At 38.9% G+C, this 17649-nt stretch overlaps 1 protein-coding gene across 1 annotated transcript in view; it reads left to right on the top strand.

Moving 5' to 3' along the window:
- GNPTAB (N-acetylglucosamine-1-phosphate transferase, alpha and beta subunits) overlaps positions 1-17649 on the top strand; it is a 74855-nt gene that overhangs the window by 43490 nt on the left and 13716 nt on the right. Inside the window, exons 8-16 of the mRNA XM_012650273.1 lie at positions 3934-4095; positions 4827-5006; positions 5243-5413; positions 7246-7369; positions 8577-8780; positions 9778-10877; positions 12954-13153; positions 13370-13589; positions 14276-14389. Coding sequence (XP_012505727.1) covers positions 3934-4095; positions 4827-5006; positions 5243-5413; positions 7246-7369; positions 8577-8780; positions 9778-10877; positions 12954-13153; positions 13370-13589; positions 14276-14389 — 2475 coding nt within the window. The remainder of the gene's footprint in view (positions 1-3933; positions 4096-4826; positions 5007-5242; positions 5414-7245; positions 7370-8576; positions 8781-9777; positions 10878-12953; positions 13154-13369; positions 13590-14275; positions 14390-17649) is intronic.

Here is a 17649-nt window from a genome sequence, read left to right as displayed (position 1 = left end):
TGAGGCAATGAGTGTAGCACAAATAAAAGTGTGGCGGAAACTCTTCAAACACGGTCGAGTATCTGTTGAAATTGTGCCACGTTCTGGAAGGCCTGCAACAAGCAGAACACCTGGGAATGTTGAACGTGTACGGGTTAGGTTAAGAGACACTGGGAGAACTGCGTGAGGTCCCAAGGTGTCTACTTTGAAGGGGACTGAGGGAGGAGGCATCATTGTCCTATGTACAGTGTTTCTTGTATCTTGTATCTTCTTCAATAAATGTCTCTATTTTTCATATTACGTGGCTGGATACTTTCTGGACAGACTGTGTGTGTGTGTGTGTGTGTGTGTGTGTGTGTGTGTGTGTATGTACACATATGTACAACCAGAAGTCTAACTGTGCAGTGTCAAGTGCTTGAAATCTGGTTTCCATGTCTATTGCTCTATCGAAATTAGTCTCCACTGACCTGCTAATTACCAACCCCTCCGCGTTTCTTGTCCTTTAATTTTGGTGTATGTCTGTTATCTATCTTTGAAAATATACCAGAATTACCATTTAAAAGTTAAGTAACATTTTTCCTCTTGGTTTCTATAGCCCTGCTTCTCCTGACTGTCATCTATATTGTCCTTCACTGACTCAAATTCATCTGTCAAGTGCTCAGTCAGAGGTTATCCAAGGCCTGGCTTTGACCACCATTCTGTTCTCCGTCTGTCTTCCCTGGCCTCATAGTACCACATGGGTGTATCAATCACGTGATTCCAGATAATGCTACAGTAACAATCATCCTGAAATCTCAATGGCTAAGAAAAAAAAGCTTTATTTCTCAGTCATGCTACATGTCCATTGTGGGTCTGTGGTGGGTAGGTGTAGAGGTTGTTCTCTCTTTAAGAAACGTGTAATTTAAAGAATTTAAATAAACTTATAATTTAAAGTAAGACACTATATATGGAGGCAGTTGCCCACAATTGCCCAAGCTAAGAGTTCTAGCCTTAGGCACAAACTACAACCACCGTTCCTTACCACCCCCTGTCTGTCTCTGGTGAGAGGAATAGATGTCCAGGATTGGGCTGTCACCTAGTGGCTAGTGGAGGGTACTTCCCCACCCTTTTCACCACTCACAACTTGGTTGATTACCGTGGGAGAAAATCTTTCCCATACATATGAATATTCCCTTATACGCCTGCCTTTTCATCTCTCTCTCAATTATTGTATAGTTACTGTAGAAAAACCGCTTCCTGCTTTTTAACAGATATATAATTAGAAACCAGCCCTAGGCAAGGCTGCTAATATAAGAATAGTTTAAGCGATGTACCTTTTTATCAAAGAGAGATCCAATGCAAGTTATGAAATGAAAAGAATGCTGTGAATCTCTAAATCTTTTGTTAGAACCATGAAGCCCCTTTTACGATTTCTAAAATTCTTAATCTACTTTCTCTTTTGTAATTTTCTTTTCCTCTGTTATCAGGAGGATAACAGAGGAAAATTATTTTTCCTTTTTTAAAAAAATTTTTTCTTCATACCTTAATGGCTAGTATTGGAACAAGATTGTATTTTGTTTTGTTTTCTTTGTCTTAAAACGGAAGCCCTTGGCCTTTTAGTTGTAGTTAAATAGGCTTTTACATGATAGCCTGGGAACCTGTCAGTAGGGGCATGCAGTAAAAAGTGGCACACAAGACCCAGAGCCTGGCCCTGCTTTGCTCTCCAGCCACTTTTGGTAATTTCCTCACTCTGACCCTGGTTGTCAATGTCTTAAACGACTTTTGTAAATGGAGCCAAGAATGTTGCTTCCTTTGACATTAGAACAGCCAGGTTCTTACTCCTAGAGCTCAGCCAGCACCTCCTCCAGCAAGTCTTCCCTGACCACCCACCCAGGTAGTCAGCTTCCTACCTCTCTTACAGTTCCAGTAGCACCCACCATGCTGTGCTAGTGAGTGTCTGAGCAGCTGTCTGCCGGCTGGGGTTGTAGAGTAGTTATCATCCATCTCAGTGCATCTCACGCACCAGCCCTATAATACCAACAAAGCATAAATGAATGACCATACTCAGGTTTGGGAGTTATGTCTATCTGAGTTTGAATCTTCAGCTCCAGCACTTACTAACCACCAAGGGCAATGTCTGGCACATAGTATATACTCAGTCAGGGATAGAAATTGCAGGGAAAATGTTATTTATATTATCAAGTTAGAATATAAATGTGTTAGGGCAGTTCAGCTTCATTGGTTTTTGACTTTAATATGCTGCACCTTTAGCATGTGTTTTATGTACAGCCTCTATGAGATTGATTTTCCCTAATGAACAGTACCTGGGGAAAAAAAAAACAAAACAAAAAATGCTGGCATAAATCAATTTCCAACAATAACTGACCTTTGCTATGAGTTGGAAATCAAGGATCAAGTTCAGATGTGCTGTACATCTCAGGAATATATTAGTTTCAGATCCTTATCTAGGTTTTAAATTTATTTTAAATAATGTTAAGAATCCATGAACTTTTAAAAAGTCTGTGAAATTTCAAAATAGTTTTTCAGAATAAAAGCAATTTGAATAGAAGAGATTAGGATAAAGGTATTTTCCCAATAAAATTTAAAATTAAATTAGAATATTAAATTACTATATTTATTTCTTCTGTAGTAGTGATTTTTTCCACTGCAGGGAGCCCTCAAAGATGCTTTGGTAGCCACTAGAAGAGGGAGGGAAGGGGCAGGGGATGCTAGGGGTAGGAAGGTACCCAGGTAGCCTACTATTCATTCTGCGTGGCCATTTCCCAACACCCAGCACACACACTGAGAGGCAGGATGGTGACAGCGGTGAGAGCTGACTTTTAGTGAGTGCTTAACATATGCCAGGCACTGTCAAGGTAAAAGGAAGTAGAATCAGGAAGACAGTACACACATATGCATGTGCACACACATATACCTATTCACAATTTGTGATAAGACCTGTGTTAATGGCCTGCATAATAAAAAGGGAAAAAGATAGAAATGAAATTTCTAACTCTAACCTCTAGTGTGTTGGCCTAAATAAGCTCAGGAAACTGCTTAGAAAATGAGTTTTGTATAGTCATGTAGCAAATATAAGAGCTCAGAGTAAGCTCATAATTTGTTTGCTTCTGTTTTGTGGATTAAGAAAGAAGGCCATAAGTTCCGTTTAGAAGAACTAATTCAGCAGAGAGATTCTGTTGTCCTAGATTCATGGTTTTTAGTCCTTTCCCCTTGAGCTCTGAAAACCTCTTTTCATAGGAAGTTGTGTGGTACAGAGTCAGAACATAAAACAGATAGAGAATGATGTGGACTCCAGTAGGGGTAGAGAAGCTTGTTTGTAAAACTTGTTGATGTTTATGATGTTCCCTCTTAGATTTTGATTGCCACGAAAGTTTTGCCCCAAAGGTAGTTTTCCCATGGAAGTACTTCAGGCAGCTCTGCCCAAGATACTCCTCCTAGGCTTTTGGCACAAAAGCTGTTCAGATACCCCACTAGCAGATGTGCTTGTCACCACTTCCAACAAAGTTACATTGCAGATTTTTTGCCCAATATAGGCAGATTGGTAATATTCTAGAACAAAAGTTACAAAACTATTGGCCAGTAGATGTCTTTAGTTTGAATACAAAGCAACCAAAAACATTTGAGCCAGCGTTGAAAAACTAGGGAAGTTTCATATAACAGTTGGGGATTCTGGCCTCTCAGGAGATCTGACAGCACTTGGCAGCATTAAGTAGTAGCTGCAGATTTCAGATGGGGCCTAAGGTATCCCATTTGCTACCACCCCCATCACTCCTCCTTGTTTTTAAACAGCTGGTCTGCTGCATTCATCTGGGAAATGCATCTAGCTTGTTTAGGTCTTTTTTTTTTGGTGATGCTGTCCTGCCATTTCAAGATTAAAGATCATACCGGAAATTTAAACGTGCCTCTTCCTTGAGGTTCAATTTTTTTATTTGTAACTCTCTTGTTATTTGATAGTTGCAGTTGTATTCAGAGGCCAGTGTAGCACTTCTGAAATTGAATAACCCCAAGGATTTCCAAGAACTGAATAAACAAACTAAGAAGAACATGACCATCGATGGAAAAGAACTGACCATAAGTCCTGCGTATTTATTATGGGATCTGAGTGCCATCAGCCAGGTAAGGGACACAGATTCTTTTACAATTCAAACCAAGGCTTTAGAATGTTAAAAATTTATGTCATTATATTAGGAGAAAGGAAGAGGACTTATAGAGAGATGAGCTGAAGGGAACTTTTCTTGTTTTCCAGTCACTGCCACTGATTTAATATTAGTTGACGTAACCTAGAATCAGATCCAAGAACCTTTCTATAAATGTGTTAAAGAAATGCTGTATCTTTGAGTTTTTTGTTATTTAATTTTATTTTTTTGCTTACCTTTTTTTTTTTTTTTGAGACAGGGTCTCACTCTATTTCCCAGGGTGGAGTGCAGTGGTGTTATCATAGCTTACTCTGCAACCTCCAACTCCTGGGTTCAAGCGATCCTCCTGCCTCACCTTCCTGGGTAGCTGGGACTATAGACATGTGCTACCATGCCCAGCTAATTTTTCTATTTTTGTAGAAATGGGGTCTCACTATGTTGCTCAGGCTGGTCTGGAACTCCTGGCCTCAAGCAATCATCCCACCTCAGCCTCCCAAAGTGGTAGGATTACAGGTGCAAGCCACTGCACCCAGCCTGTTTGTTTTTTTTTTTTAAATATAAAGAATCCTTTGCATTTTTTGTGATGTTTAAAACTAGGACTCCGCCTTTAAAAATCTGCCAGAGCACCCTGACAGCAGACAGGGTGGAGAAACGAGGAGATATCACTTAAGGGGAATTTCACATCTTTATGTGCCAAGTGCTTTTCCTCAGTCTAAGCAGGATGAAGACATTTCTGCCAGTCGTTTTGAAGATAATGAAGAGCTGAGATACTCACTGCGATCTATTGAGAGGCATGCACCCTGGGTTCGGAATATTTTCATTGTCACCAATGGGCAGATTCCATCCTGGCTGAACCTTGACAATCCTCGAGTGACAATAGTAACACATCAGGTACATGAATATCACAAGGCTGTGGTTTCCTGTTTTTGTCTTTTAATGTGGTACAGGGATCTCCATAATTTCATTCCCCTTACCCTTCTGACCTCCACTTCCAGCTTTCCTTAACTCTCTTCTATATCCTGCTCTTCCTTCCTTCCAAAAACCCAGTCCAACCAAATCAAAACAACTCTCATTCTCTCATTCATTCACTTTCTCTTGGTTTTTTCTTTTGTTGTCATTGTTAACAGGATGTTTTTCGAAATTTGAGCCATTTGCCTACCTTTAGTTCACCTGCTATTGAAAGTCACATTCATCGCATTGAAGGGCTGTCCCAGAAGTTTATTTACCTAAACGATGATGTCATGTTTGGGAAGGATGTTTGGCCAGATGATTTTTACAGTCACTCCAAAGGTCAGAAGGTGAGTGCCTCAGAGGCGGGGATGCTTAGCATGGAAGTCACTTAGGAAATCAGTGCATATACTACTATACTCAAATATGATCAAGTAAGCATTTTTGAATGCTAAGCTCAGGAGGGTCAACAATTAAGGAGTAAGAAAACTACAGTAGGAAATTTGCTTCCCTGCATTCTCAGACACCTAGAACCCAGTCTTTTCCCCTGACTCTCTAAATTTTCTACTATAACAGCAGAAAAATAAAATCACTATGAAACACAAAATCATGATTAGAATGTCAGCAAAATGACCAAAATAGAAAGTTAGCTCAAACTCGTGCCAAAAGGTATGGATGAAATTTCATTTAAGGCAGCCCATCACACTCTGGCTTTGTGGAGAGGCAGGGTGGAAAAGTCGTTAAGAGCACAGATGCTGGAGCGAACTGTTCAGGATGACCCTGGGCAGTAACTTGACCTCTGTGTTATCTGTCTGTGTAGTGGGGAAAATACAAAGAACCGGCCAGGCACGGTGGCTGACGCTTGTAATCCTAGCACTCTGGGAGGCCAAGGCAGGTGGATTGCTTGAGCTCAGGAATTCGAGACCAGCCCGAGCAAGAGCGAGACCCCGTCTCTACTAAAAATAGAAAGAAATTGGCCAAACAACTAAAAATAGAAAAAATTAGCCGGGCATGGTGGCGCGTGCCTGTAGTCCCAGCTACCTGCGAGGCTGAGGCAGAAGGATCGCTTGAGCCCAGAAGTTTGAGGTTGCTGTGAGCTAGGCTGACGCCGTGGCACTCTAGCCTGGGCAAGAGAGTGAGACTCTGTCTCAAAAAAAAAAAAAAAAAAAAAAAAAAAACAAAGAACCCAGCAGTGTTGTTAGAAAGATTTGGTGACAGATTAAGAGACTTATCACCGTAAGCTTATAGATTATAAAACCCCATAACTTTAAGTGATTATAGGGCTCATTCTCCTGTTCCCCTATTCACTTGTCTCCTCTTTGTTAGATTGTAGGGCTGCAAAGTTGAGCTTGTGGCTTAACGGGTCAAACACAAAATCAATGGCTGTGTACAGTGCCTCTTCTGCTGACAGGTGTGCCCTGGCGCTGAGGAGTGTAAGCACAGGCACATGAGCATGTTTAAATCAAACAGACGAGATGGGGAGGACACCTGTCTGAATTGACATGTGTTGTGAAGAACAAGTAGGAGTTGGTTTAGGTGAAGAAAGACATTCCAAGTAGGTGGAACATGCAAAGGCAGAGAGACTTTGAAAGAGGAGTGTTTTTAAAATGCTTTTAATTGAAAAAGTAACCACGTACTCTATCGCTCATTTTGAGAGCAGGTGAGTACTCAGCTGAGAATGCTGCACTGATTATTTATCACAGGGCTTTATGCATGGAGGTAGAGGAGGATGTTAAGAATTCATCTGCTGCTTCTCAGCCTTGAGACAAGACTATGCATAAATATACTTACGAGTTACTGATAGTTATCACAGGAAAGCAGTGTCTGTGCCTACTTGCCACCTGCTTTGACATGCTTTTGTGCTTCTGGTTAAGTCTGACATGTTGTTGCTTTATTTCAAAGAAAATTATAAGCTCATGGTGTGAGAGACTAATCTATGAGTTGAGTCCTTGTCTGCTTTCCTTGAGTAATGGAAAGGAGTAAATATGCTCAGTAAGAACTGTCAACACAGTGGGATCTAAAAAACAATTACTAGGCAAATTTGGAGCAAATATGAATGTCAGCCCTTGGAAAAGTTTAACCTTTCTAGTTTTTTGTTTGTTTTTACAAAAGGAATCCTAATTCAATAATAAAAAGTGTTAGAAACCAGAAATCACTGTATTTTCTCTTTGGTTTATTGTAGGTTTATTTGACGTGGCCTGTGCCAAACTGTGCCGAGGGCTGCCCGGGTTCCTGGATTAAAGATGGCTATTGTGACAAGGCTTGTAATAATTCAGCCTGTGATTGGGATGGTGGTGATTGCTCTGGTAAGGATGTGTTAAATGTAATTCGTTTATGTTTATGGAGTTTTTTTTATTCTTAAATCATCGTCGAACATGTGTTACAGATATAAACATTCTTCATGTATTGAAACAGTAAGTAATCCATAGACTCTTTGGAGGTGGTGGTTGGAGTTTCTTTGTGACCCAGTTTATTCATATTATCCATTGTTGAAGGCATTTTATGTTGGCCCTGCACTTGAAAATGCATTTTCTTGTTTTTTAAAATGTGAAAATCTGGAATATGCTTAGTCATTTAAACTCAAGAGCCAGAATCGCTCTTACTGGTTATTTTTTTTGTTTTTCTCTGTATTTCAGTGGGTACAAATCTAACTGGTTCTTATTAGGAGCTCGTGGCTGATAGTTTTCAGTAGCAGATCACGCTAGGTCACAGAGTACCTAAAGAGATGCAAGAGAAATAAATGTCTCATCTCCTCAGCAGTTCTTCTCCCTTTCTTAACATACTTGCATTTGGACTTGTTGATAGTAGCAATTTTTTACATTTGCTTTCAGTTTATAAAGCATTAAATTCATAGTGTGTTATCTATTATCCACTTCAATTTCTTGGTCATCAGAGAGGGGGAGAGAGAGAGAGAGAATTTGCACAAATGTTATCCCTATGTTCCATATGAGGAAATGGATTTGGAAATGTTGAATATTGGAGGAAACAAAGCTTTGAGTTGTGTTTCAGTCTGATCTGTCAGATCCACTTTTAAAAAATACAAGCAGTTGCATGGAGAGAATGCAGATATACAAAGTAGGTCTGTGCAGACCAGAGAAGTCAGCTCCTGGTAGAATATTAGTTTGATAACAACAGGTCAATATCCATGTTCAGACATGTTTTTGGTAATTCTGACAGTCATGTTTTTCAGAATAATCTCTTACTGTTTCCCTGTTCTTTCATACCCGTCTGCACATGTCCCCCACCCCCGCCAAGCAAATTTGAGGCCTGTACTTGTAGGTTCCACAGCTACGAGGTACCAAGGCCTGGTCATCCCACCCCTGCAAAGCGATGCTCCCTTTTCAGTTTATTTTCTTCTTAAGATACGTGAAATTTTCTACTAAAGACTGGTGAACCTTTTCTGACTGAAATTCATGCATCAGTCTTGAAAACATTAGTAAGAAATAAGAAACTATCTTTTTTTCAGAATTATAAGTATCACAAGAGTCTGTCTTCCTTTCCGTCCCCCTACAGGTAACAGTGGAGGGAGTCGCTTTATTGCAGGAGGCGGGGGTACTGGGAGTATTGGAGTCGGACAGCCCTGGCACTTTGGTGGAGGAATAAATGGTGTCTCTTACTGTAATCAAGGATGTGCAAACTCCTGGCTCGCTGATAAGTTCTGTGACCAAGCCTGCAATGTTTTGTCCTGTGGGTTTGATGCTGGCGACTGTGGGCAAGGTATATTTATTGCCTTACAAATATATTAAGAATAAGAGGATAAAAATCCTTGACAAGTAGAGAGAGTTTTGGGTGGTGGTGGTGATTTAAAGTAATTATTCTTAGTGTATCCTTTTTCCAGCCTTGTATCCAAACTAATTGTAAATTGAAAGTAAGAGAAGGATACAGATCTTTAGAAAATAGTAGACAGTAAAGATTCATCTTTTTCTGTTATTGCTCCAGTCTGGTTTTTTTTGGACTAAGCAGATTTACCTTAGCTGAAAATATGTGATGAAGGTTTAATTTGGAAACAATAAAAGGAGATCAGTAATTCATTAAATAAGAACAGTTCAAATATTGGATTTTGTTGATAATTTATTAATGGAAGTTGTTTTTTCTTCAAATGGACAAAAAAAAGAGATGGAAATTGTTAACTGAAATTTATTGTTAAGAATTGTGCCCTTAGCCGGGCGTGGTGGCTCACGCCTGTAATCCTAGCACTCTGGGAGGCCGAGGTGGGTGGATCGTTTGAGCTCAGGAGTTCGAGACCAGCCTGAGCAAGAGCGAGACCCCATCTCTACTAAAAATAGAAAGAAATTGGCCAAACAACTAAAAATAGAAAAAATTAGCCGGGCATGGTGGCGTGTGCCTGTAGTCCCAGCTACCTGGGAGGCTGAGGCGGGAGGATCGCTTGAGCCCAGGAGATTGAGGTTGCTGTGAGTTAGCCTGACGCCACGACACTCTAGCCCAGGCAAGAGAGTGAGACTCTTGTCCCCCCCAAAAAAAAAGAATTGTGCCTTATCTCTTATAGTGAGTCAGGGTCAACATTTCGTGTTAATTATTGTAACTTTCTTAGATAGTAAAATGAATCCTATACCAGTAGCCATTATATTAGAATTTCTGATTATTTTGAAATTAATTAAGTCACTCTTAGTGAAATCTCAGATTCAAAGAATTTAAGAAAAAGGAGGAAAAATGCCTAGTATTTAAAAAATTGTTTGTGTTTTTTTTCCTCTAGATCATTTTCATGAATTATATAAAGTAACTCTTCTCCCAAACCAGACTCACTATATTATTCCAAAAGGTGAATACCTGCCTTATTTCAGCTTTGCAGAAATAGCAAAAAGAGGAGTTGAAGGTGCCTACAGTGACAATCCAATAATTCGACACGCTTCTATTGCCAACAAGTGGAAAACCATCCACCTCATAATGCACAGTGGAATGAATGCAACCACAATACACTTCAATATCACCTTTCAAAATACAAATGATGAAGAGTTCAAAATCCAGATAACAGTAGAAGTAGATACAAGGGAGGGACCAAAACTGAATTCTACGATCCAGAAGGCTTACGAAAATTTGGCTAGCCCCATAACACTTCTTCCAGAGGCCGAAGTTCTTTTTGAGGATATTCCCGAAGAAAAACGCTTCCCAAAGGTCAAGAGACATGATGTTAACACAAGTAGATTTCAAGAGGAGGTGAAAATTCCCCTGGTAAATACTTCACTCCTTCCAAAAGAGGCCCAGTTGAGTCTCAATCACTTGGATTTGCAACTGGAACAAGGGGACATCACTTTAAGAGGATATAATTTGTCCAAGTCAGCCTTGCTGAGATCAGTTTTGATGAACTTACAGGATGCTAAAATAAAAATAAATCAAGCTGTAATAACAGATGAAATAAATAACAGTTTGGCAGCCCCACCAGAAAAAAGGGTTCACAAAAGCAGCTTGCCAAACAGCTTAGGAGCATCTGAAAGATTACGGAGGTTAACTTTTCCAGCAGTGACCATAAAAGTGACTGATCACTACCAAAGTCAGAATCCACCCCTAGACTTGAGGACCAAAGCAAGATTTATATCAGAAAGTCAGACCCAAAAAGTAGTAGGTAGGAGTGTGTCAAAAGAAAAACTCTCACCTCTGATCATTCCACTGGAAAACCATGTGACAAAAGAAAAAATCACAGGGAAAGAAGAAGAGAAAAACACAATGGAAGAAAATGCTAACAATCTCATAAGTGTTAATGAAGTATTACTTGGAAGAAAGCTGCAGCATTACACAGAAAGTTACCTGGGCTTTTTACCATGGGAGAAAAAAAAGTATTTCCAAGATCTTCTTGATGTAAGTTACATCCAGCTTTATTCTTTCTTACACTCGGGAAAAATAAATAACCTTGTGAGTGATAATACAAAAACAGCTACCACTTAGTCAGCACTTTCCTATGCCGGTCACTGAACTAAGTGCTTTTCTTCCATGGTTTCACTTAATTTACACAATAACCCTAATAATAAAAATGCCATGTGAAGGGATTTAGTATTGTTATCTCCATTTGCAGTTTAGGAAACAGCCCTAGTGTGAATAAGTAAGGAATTTAGCCAGGAGCATATTCCAAGGAAGTGGAAGAACAAGGATGGTATCTTGTCTTTACTTGGCACATCAAATCTGGTATCATTCCAGCTTTACTGCTGAAAAAATCCGAGGTTCAGTGGAGTTCATTAGCTTTCCCAACATTACAAGAGCAAGTCAGTGTCAACCAAGCCTCAAAGTTGGAGTACTCTTTTCTCTTCCCCTGTACCACGGCCTCCACTGTGCCATGGTCTCATTTGTACATCTCCCAAGAGCTGTCACTGTGCTAACCACTGGGGAATGCAGGATGACTCAAACACAGTTGCTGCTCGTGAAGACACAAAGACCATTAAGGAAGACAAATGTATGGGCAGATAATTGGGCAGTGAGATAAACGTCTCTGTTGCGGTATGGGTAAGGGGTCCAGAGGGAGAACTCCGTAACCCTTCCTGGAGGTTTGGGGGAAGGCATCCATGAGGAAGTGCCCCGTGAGCTAACCTTTGAAGGGGGTGGGAGTTGACAGACCAAGAAAAATCATGTGGTCTAGGCTGGGTAGTGAAGAAGCTCAGCCACAAGTGGGTGGTAGGCTGAGAGGAAAATGGGTAAAGGGAAACTACAGCTTGTTCTTCTCAGTGTTTTTGGAAATGTCTTGTCCTGGCACATTAGGCATTTACTTATTGCTGAGTGGAGGACAGAGTTCTTGCTTATGTTCATTTCCTCACTTTTTTCACTTTTCTTTCTTTCCTTTTATAAAAAATTTCTTTTACAAAACACCATAGGTAAAAATTGCAAACAATTCAAAAACATATAGTTAAAAAAAAAGGGGAAAGATATTCTTCCTTCCTCAATCTCCCTCCTCTAGAAAATCACTCTTCCTAGTTTGTGGGTATCTGTCCAGTGTTTTTCTATATGTATGCAAACATACCAGCTATATAGTTTCTGGTTTGTAACAGTGAAATTACACTGTGCATATATTTTTCTGCATTTGCCTCTTGATTTAATAATGTGTGGGCAAACAACCCATTTTGGTGCCATTGTTCTTTTTAATAGCTGCAAGCTATTTCCAGTGTTTTGTGATACAAATAGTGTTGGAATAAATATTCTTGTGCTTATGTTACACTTGAGTAGGTTTTTATTTCTGTAGGTAGAATTACTAGGTTAATGGGTCTGAGGTGAATAAATTTTAAGTGTGTCCTAAAATGTTGCACCACTTCATACTTCTACAAACAGTACACAAGAGTGCTCGTTTCTCTACAGGCTAAACAACACCAGTTAATACCAATCTCTTTACATTGTTAGCAGTTTGAGAAGTAAAAGTACTTCCTCTTCTGTAAAGTATGTTCGAATTCTTTGCCAGTTTTCTTGGCCTATTTAATTCTGCCTCTTACTGGTTTTGATTTTATAATAATACTATTATACGATGAAACCAAATTTGTTTCTAGTCCTTGTGTTCAAAACTCAAGGACTTGCTGCTTTGATGTCACCTGCAGAAATAACTCGATATTGAAAGTACTGTCAAATTTCTATATAAATAAATTTTTTAATTGTTGCATTTAATCAGCTCTGAAATCTTATGATCGATGACCAGTCCTTGAAGAATGTCCTATAAATAGACCACCATTGCACACCTGTTGTTCTCAAGCCAACATTGGCGATACTTGCATGACGTCCAGTTTAGGCCTACTCTTCAGATCCTTAAAATGACCTGTTAGCATGCCTTTCATTTGCCCCTCATAGAGAGTTACTGACTAGTTATTACCACATTATATAAAACCGTACCTTTATCTCTTTTTAACAAAGTACTTTTGTCCACTAAACTTAACACCAGGTTATGTGGACTTCTCTTTTCAGGAAGAAGAGTCATTGAAGAAACAATTGGCATACTTTACTGATAGCAAACATACTGGGAGACAACTAAAAGATACTTTTGCAGATTCCCTCAGATATGTAAACAAAATTCTAAATAGCAAGTTTGGATTCACATCTCGGAAAGTCCCCGCTCACATGCCTCACATGATTGACCGAGTCGTTATGCAAGAACTGCAAGATATGTAAGTCTTGCTTAGGTTGGAGTTGCTTGCATGTGTTCAGAGCAAAGGCTGCTTGAAACTTGCATATTTGCTGTGCTAAATTTATGGCTCTAATATTTGATGACTAATATGTTAAAAATGTTGTCTAAGTGGAAAGGGAAAAATCTATCTCCATAAATGTTAGATACTATACGTACTTTGAATATCCAGAGCTCATTATACGTTATATTTGGACAGGTTCCCTGAAGAATTTGACAAGACGTCATTTCACAAAGTGCGCCATTCTGAGGATATGCAGTTTGCCTTCTCTTATTTTTATTATCTCATGAGTGCAGTTCAGCCACTGAACATATCTCAAGTCTTTGATGAAGTTGATACAGACCAATCTGGTGTCTTGTCTGACAGAGAAATCCGAACGCTGGCTACCAGAATTCATGACCTGCCTTTAAGTTTGCAGGTGTTGTGGTGTTTTATTCTAAACTGTGTGACATTTTAAATGAAAATCTTAATTCCAGCAAAGTCTTTCCCCCCCTACATATTTCAAATTAATGCAAATAAAAGTAATTCTTGATATTTAATGTGGGTGTTTGTAACTAGTCCATTTTTAGTGCCAGAATTACAACCAAATTTGAAGTTTGTATTTTATGAGATTGCTTTTTGTAGGTTTTCAGTAGCGATTGATCTTGTATTATTTGGAGTAGAGCCAGACCATACCTACCTATACATTTCTTATGGCATGTTCATTCTGGGGCTTCAGGTATGGCTGACTGGAGCTCTGAGACAGGCCCCTCCATCATGGCACCTTCTAGTCCCAGGAGTAGGAACTCACTAATGGAGGGTGCCAAGATGAATCTAGCTACAGTGCATCCCTTCTTTTGATCCCCTGGACCACCTTGTATAAAATGGGTTTGTCACAAGCCAGGATGTGTTCTACTTTGAGATGATGATGAAGTATTTCTGTATTTGCATTGTCTCATTCTTCTCTTTTTAGGGTGCTTTATCTTAAGACTCATGTAGTCAAACTCTCTTTGAAGATAGCATTTAACTGATTTTTGGAGAATTTTATAAAATTTTTATTTTTAAAACCACAATCATTAATTATAATGCACATAACAGGTTTATCTTTTTATTTTGCTTTGTTAGGATTTGACAGGCCTGGAACACATGTTAATAAATTGCTCAAAAATGCTTCCTACCAATATCACTCAGCTAAACAATATTCCAGCAACTCAGGAAGCTTACTATGATCCCAATCTGGTAAGTGGCCTGTGTTACTTGTATGTACAACAGAAAGTATATCGTATCAGGTATTATTTACACCATTTCTGCGTTGCATTTCAAAAACTAGAGGCAGGCTCTATATTTATATGTCTTTGGTGCAAAATAATAGCACAGATAATCTAGAATCATTTATATCTATCTTGGTTTGGAATCTACTTCCCCCATGGATATGTAAGCTAATATTCAGAATATTGTTAATATTCTATAAACAGATATCCTACTCACGAAGAATGGCAGAAAATAGCCCCAGGATATTCTCACTGGCCAGGGAAAACAATCCTGGGGTTAAATGTCAACCAAAGAAATATTCATCAGATGGAATAATACCATTGTTCTTTGAAGCTGAGTTGCTTTGATGCTGTCACTTTCTCTATCTTACCAATGGGGCAGTGTGTGATTTGCACACAATGACATTGGAATGCCACTTGGCTGAAGTAATTAGAAGACTATTGATAGCAAGAGACATCCCAGTTTTGGAGAAGGGGAAATGTGCAAAAAAAAATGTACATCTTAGAATTGATGAAACAAAGATGTAATGCAGCCTTTAACATGACATTTACAGTTAGTTTTTGCTGACACATGGAAAAATGCTCACAAAATAAAATTAGGTGAGGGGGGAAATGGGTAGTGGCATATACACAGTGTGATTTAAATTATAGAAAACTTCTACCCTGACATGCACACACACACACACACCCTACACCCCCCAAAAGATAACAGAAATGACAATAAGTTAAATGACAGGTTGTTTTTAATATCCTTTTTTTACACTAATATTGTCTATATTTTCTATAATGAATAGCTTTTGCTTTCACAATCAGAACAAGTTATTTTAAAAAATTTACTATCTTGCAAATCTTCAAGCATATTCAAATTACATATTTAAATTGTGTAATAAATAATTTATAATTGACTACAGATAAGACACTTGTGACTGTAGAGAAAAGTAATAGAGTCAGTTAAAAATCTGATTGCTAAAAGAAGAAAACCATTCGTTTAGCATTCATTGTGCATGTCAGGGACTGTGTTTCTCACACATGTTTTCAGAGTGGCCACTGGAAGGCTCATGCAGTGTGACTAGCAGCAGCCATTGATGAAGTCAGCGCAGCAGCCATCAGAATGCATAGACAAAGTAAAAGTTCAGTCATGTGCTGCGTAAGGATGTTTCAGTCGATGACGGACTGCATATGACAGTGGACCCATAAGATTATAACGATTGTATTTTTACTGTACCTTTCCTGTGTTTAGATAGGTTTACCACCGTGTTGCAGTTGCCTACAGTAACACACTGTACAGGTTTATAGCCTAGGAGCAATAGGCCATACCATGTAGATGAGGTATACAGTAGGCTATACCATCTAGGTTTGCATAAGTACGCTGTGATGTTCACACAAAAACAAAATCACCTAACGATGCATTTCTCAGAATGTATCCTCATTGTTAAGCGACACGTGACTGTATTGCCAATCACATGTAGGTTAGTTTAGTATGTGACATGGGTTAGTATATAGATATGTGCCACTTAAAGCCAATTCTTTAAATATTCTAAAACTTAAAACTACAAATTCAATAAAGTTGAGATAAATAGAGGAGTAAGATCTGGTGTCAGCTCCAAAGGAGCTTGCTCTAGTAGGGTGAGCAGACACAAACAGCAGGTCAAGAATGAGGCAAGTTCTGGGATGTGGATTCTCAAGAGGCTCACATAGAGCTGCTAGGCAATCAGCATGATAAAAGAATAACAGCTCACCTGTGTGCTTCAGCAGTTTCTTCTGGTTCTTTGACATAATCCAGTGGGATAAAGTACTTTAGGTTTGTGAAAAATGCTTTGTAAACTCTAAACCAGCAGTCTCCAACCTTTTTGGCACTAGTGACTGGTTTCACGGAAGACAATTTTTCCATGGACTGGGGGTTGGGGGGGGTGAGGTACAGAGCTCGGGTGGTGATGTGCAGCCTGTTTCCTAACAGGCCATGGACTGGTACCGGGTCACGCCTGGGGTTTGGGGACCGTAGCTCTAGACTATTGTATAAACGTTAGTAGTTGTTTGCCAGTATGTTCTTCATGATTAAAAAGGTATATATGTAATCACAGTTGGTGTTTTTCTTGCCTCCAGAAAGAATAGAATCAAAGTTAAAAAGAAGTAGAAATTAGGTTGTATAGGCTAAATAACATTCTCACTTATAAGACTTTTTAAACAATAACTCTGTTTTCTCAAAATTTGGAATTACCCTAACAGTGCTATTACAATCATCTAGAGGTCAATGATCTGGTTAAAAAAATTTTTTTTACATTTGTATATTTGTCAAGGTAACTAAAATTTCACCCTATCCTCTTCATGGGCAACCCCAGAGCATGATGGCTAGGACAGAGGAGGAAGAAAGGAGAAAGGCTGCTAGGCTCCTAAACCATTTCCCCCTCACCCTCTCTCCCTAAGAGATCCCCTGTGGTCTTCACTTTCTTTGGGACAATGTAGTGTTGTGCCAAAAGGTTGCTTAGAGGCCACTGACTTCGCCCAAAGGTTCAGGAAAGCTTCACCAGTGACACGGACTATTTTCGCTCTCACTCAAGGCTTTCGTTTTTCCCACCTCTATTTCCACATCTGTCCTTTACTTGTTTATCTTTCCTCCTCTAGTTTTCTTCATTCTCCTGCAAATATTAGGTCCCTAGTAAGATTTTACAGTTACCAATCCCTGCACTTATATAAAACTGGTAGAAGTGGGTTCTTTTCTAAGGAAAGATAATACACATATAGAAAACAATTATTCATCTTGCCTTGTGATAGCTACAATGAAAGATTATTGAGAGATTTTAGTTTTCTTTTGGAATGTGTACATCTTGATTCATTAGCAGAATAATAGTGTTTGCTAATTTCTGGCATGAGATTTTAGAATCAGCAAATATCCTTTGAGAGCTAAGAATTAAATAAGTAAGGCCACTTTACTGATGATTATAATTTAGTCTTGAGGCTCATGCAAATAAACTGTTTAAAGCGTAAGTATTAGTTATACTGGTGGCATTAGTTAACAGTACTTGAGTGAATTCTTAATTAAGGTGTAGGCTTCATTACTGTAATTAACTGTGATTACGCACAGGGTAAGGAAGTATTACCTAATTAGACTATAAGAATCACAAGTTAGCTTATGAGTATCGTAAACTAGTTCATTATATTTTGTGTTAAAGATTTTCTTTCTGAAAAAAATTGTAACACCTTATTAAAACTTTTCTAGTGTGAAGTAAT

The sequence above is a fragment of the Propithecus coquereli genome, unplaced genomic scaffold (assembly GCF_000956105.1).
Source record: "Propithecus coquereli isolate 6110/MARCELLA unplaced genomic scaffold, Pcoq_1.0 Scaffold316, whole genome shotgun sequence".
In the NCBI taxonomy this organism is placed as follows: Eukaryota; Metazoa; Chordata; class Mammalia; order Primates; family Indriidae; genus Propithecus; species Propithecus coquereli.
This window is presented reverse-complemented; position numbering and strand designations above follow the sequence as displayed.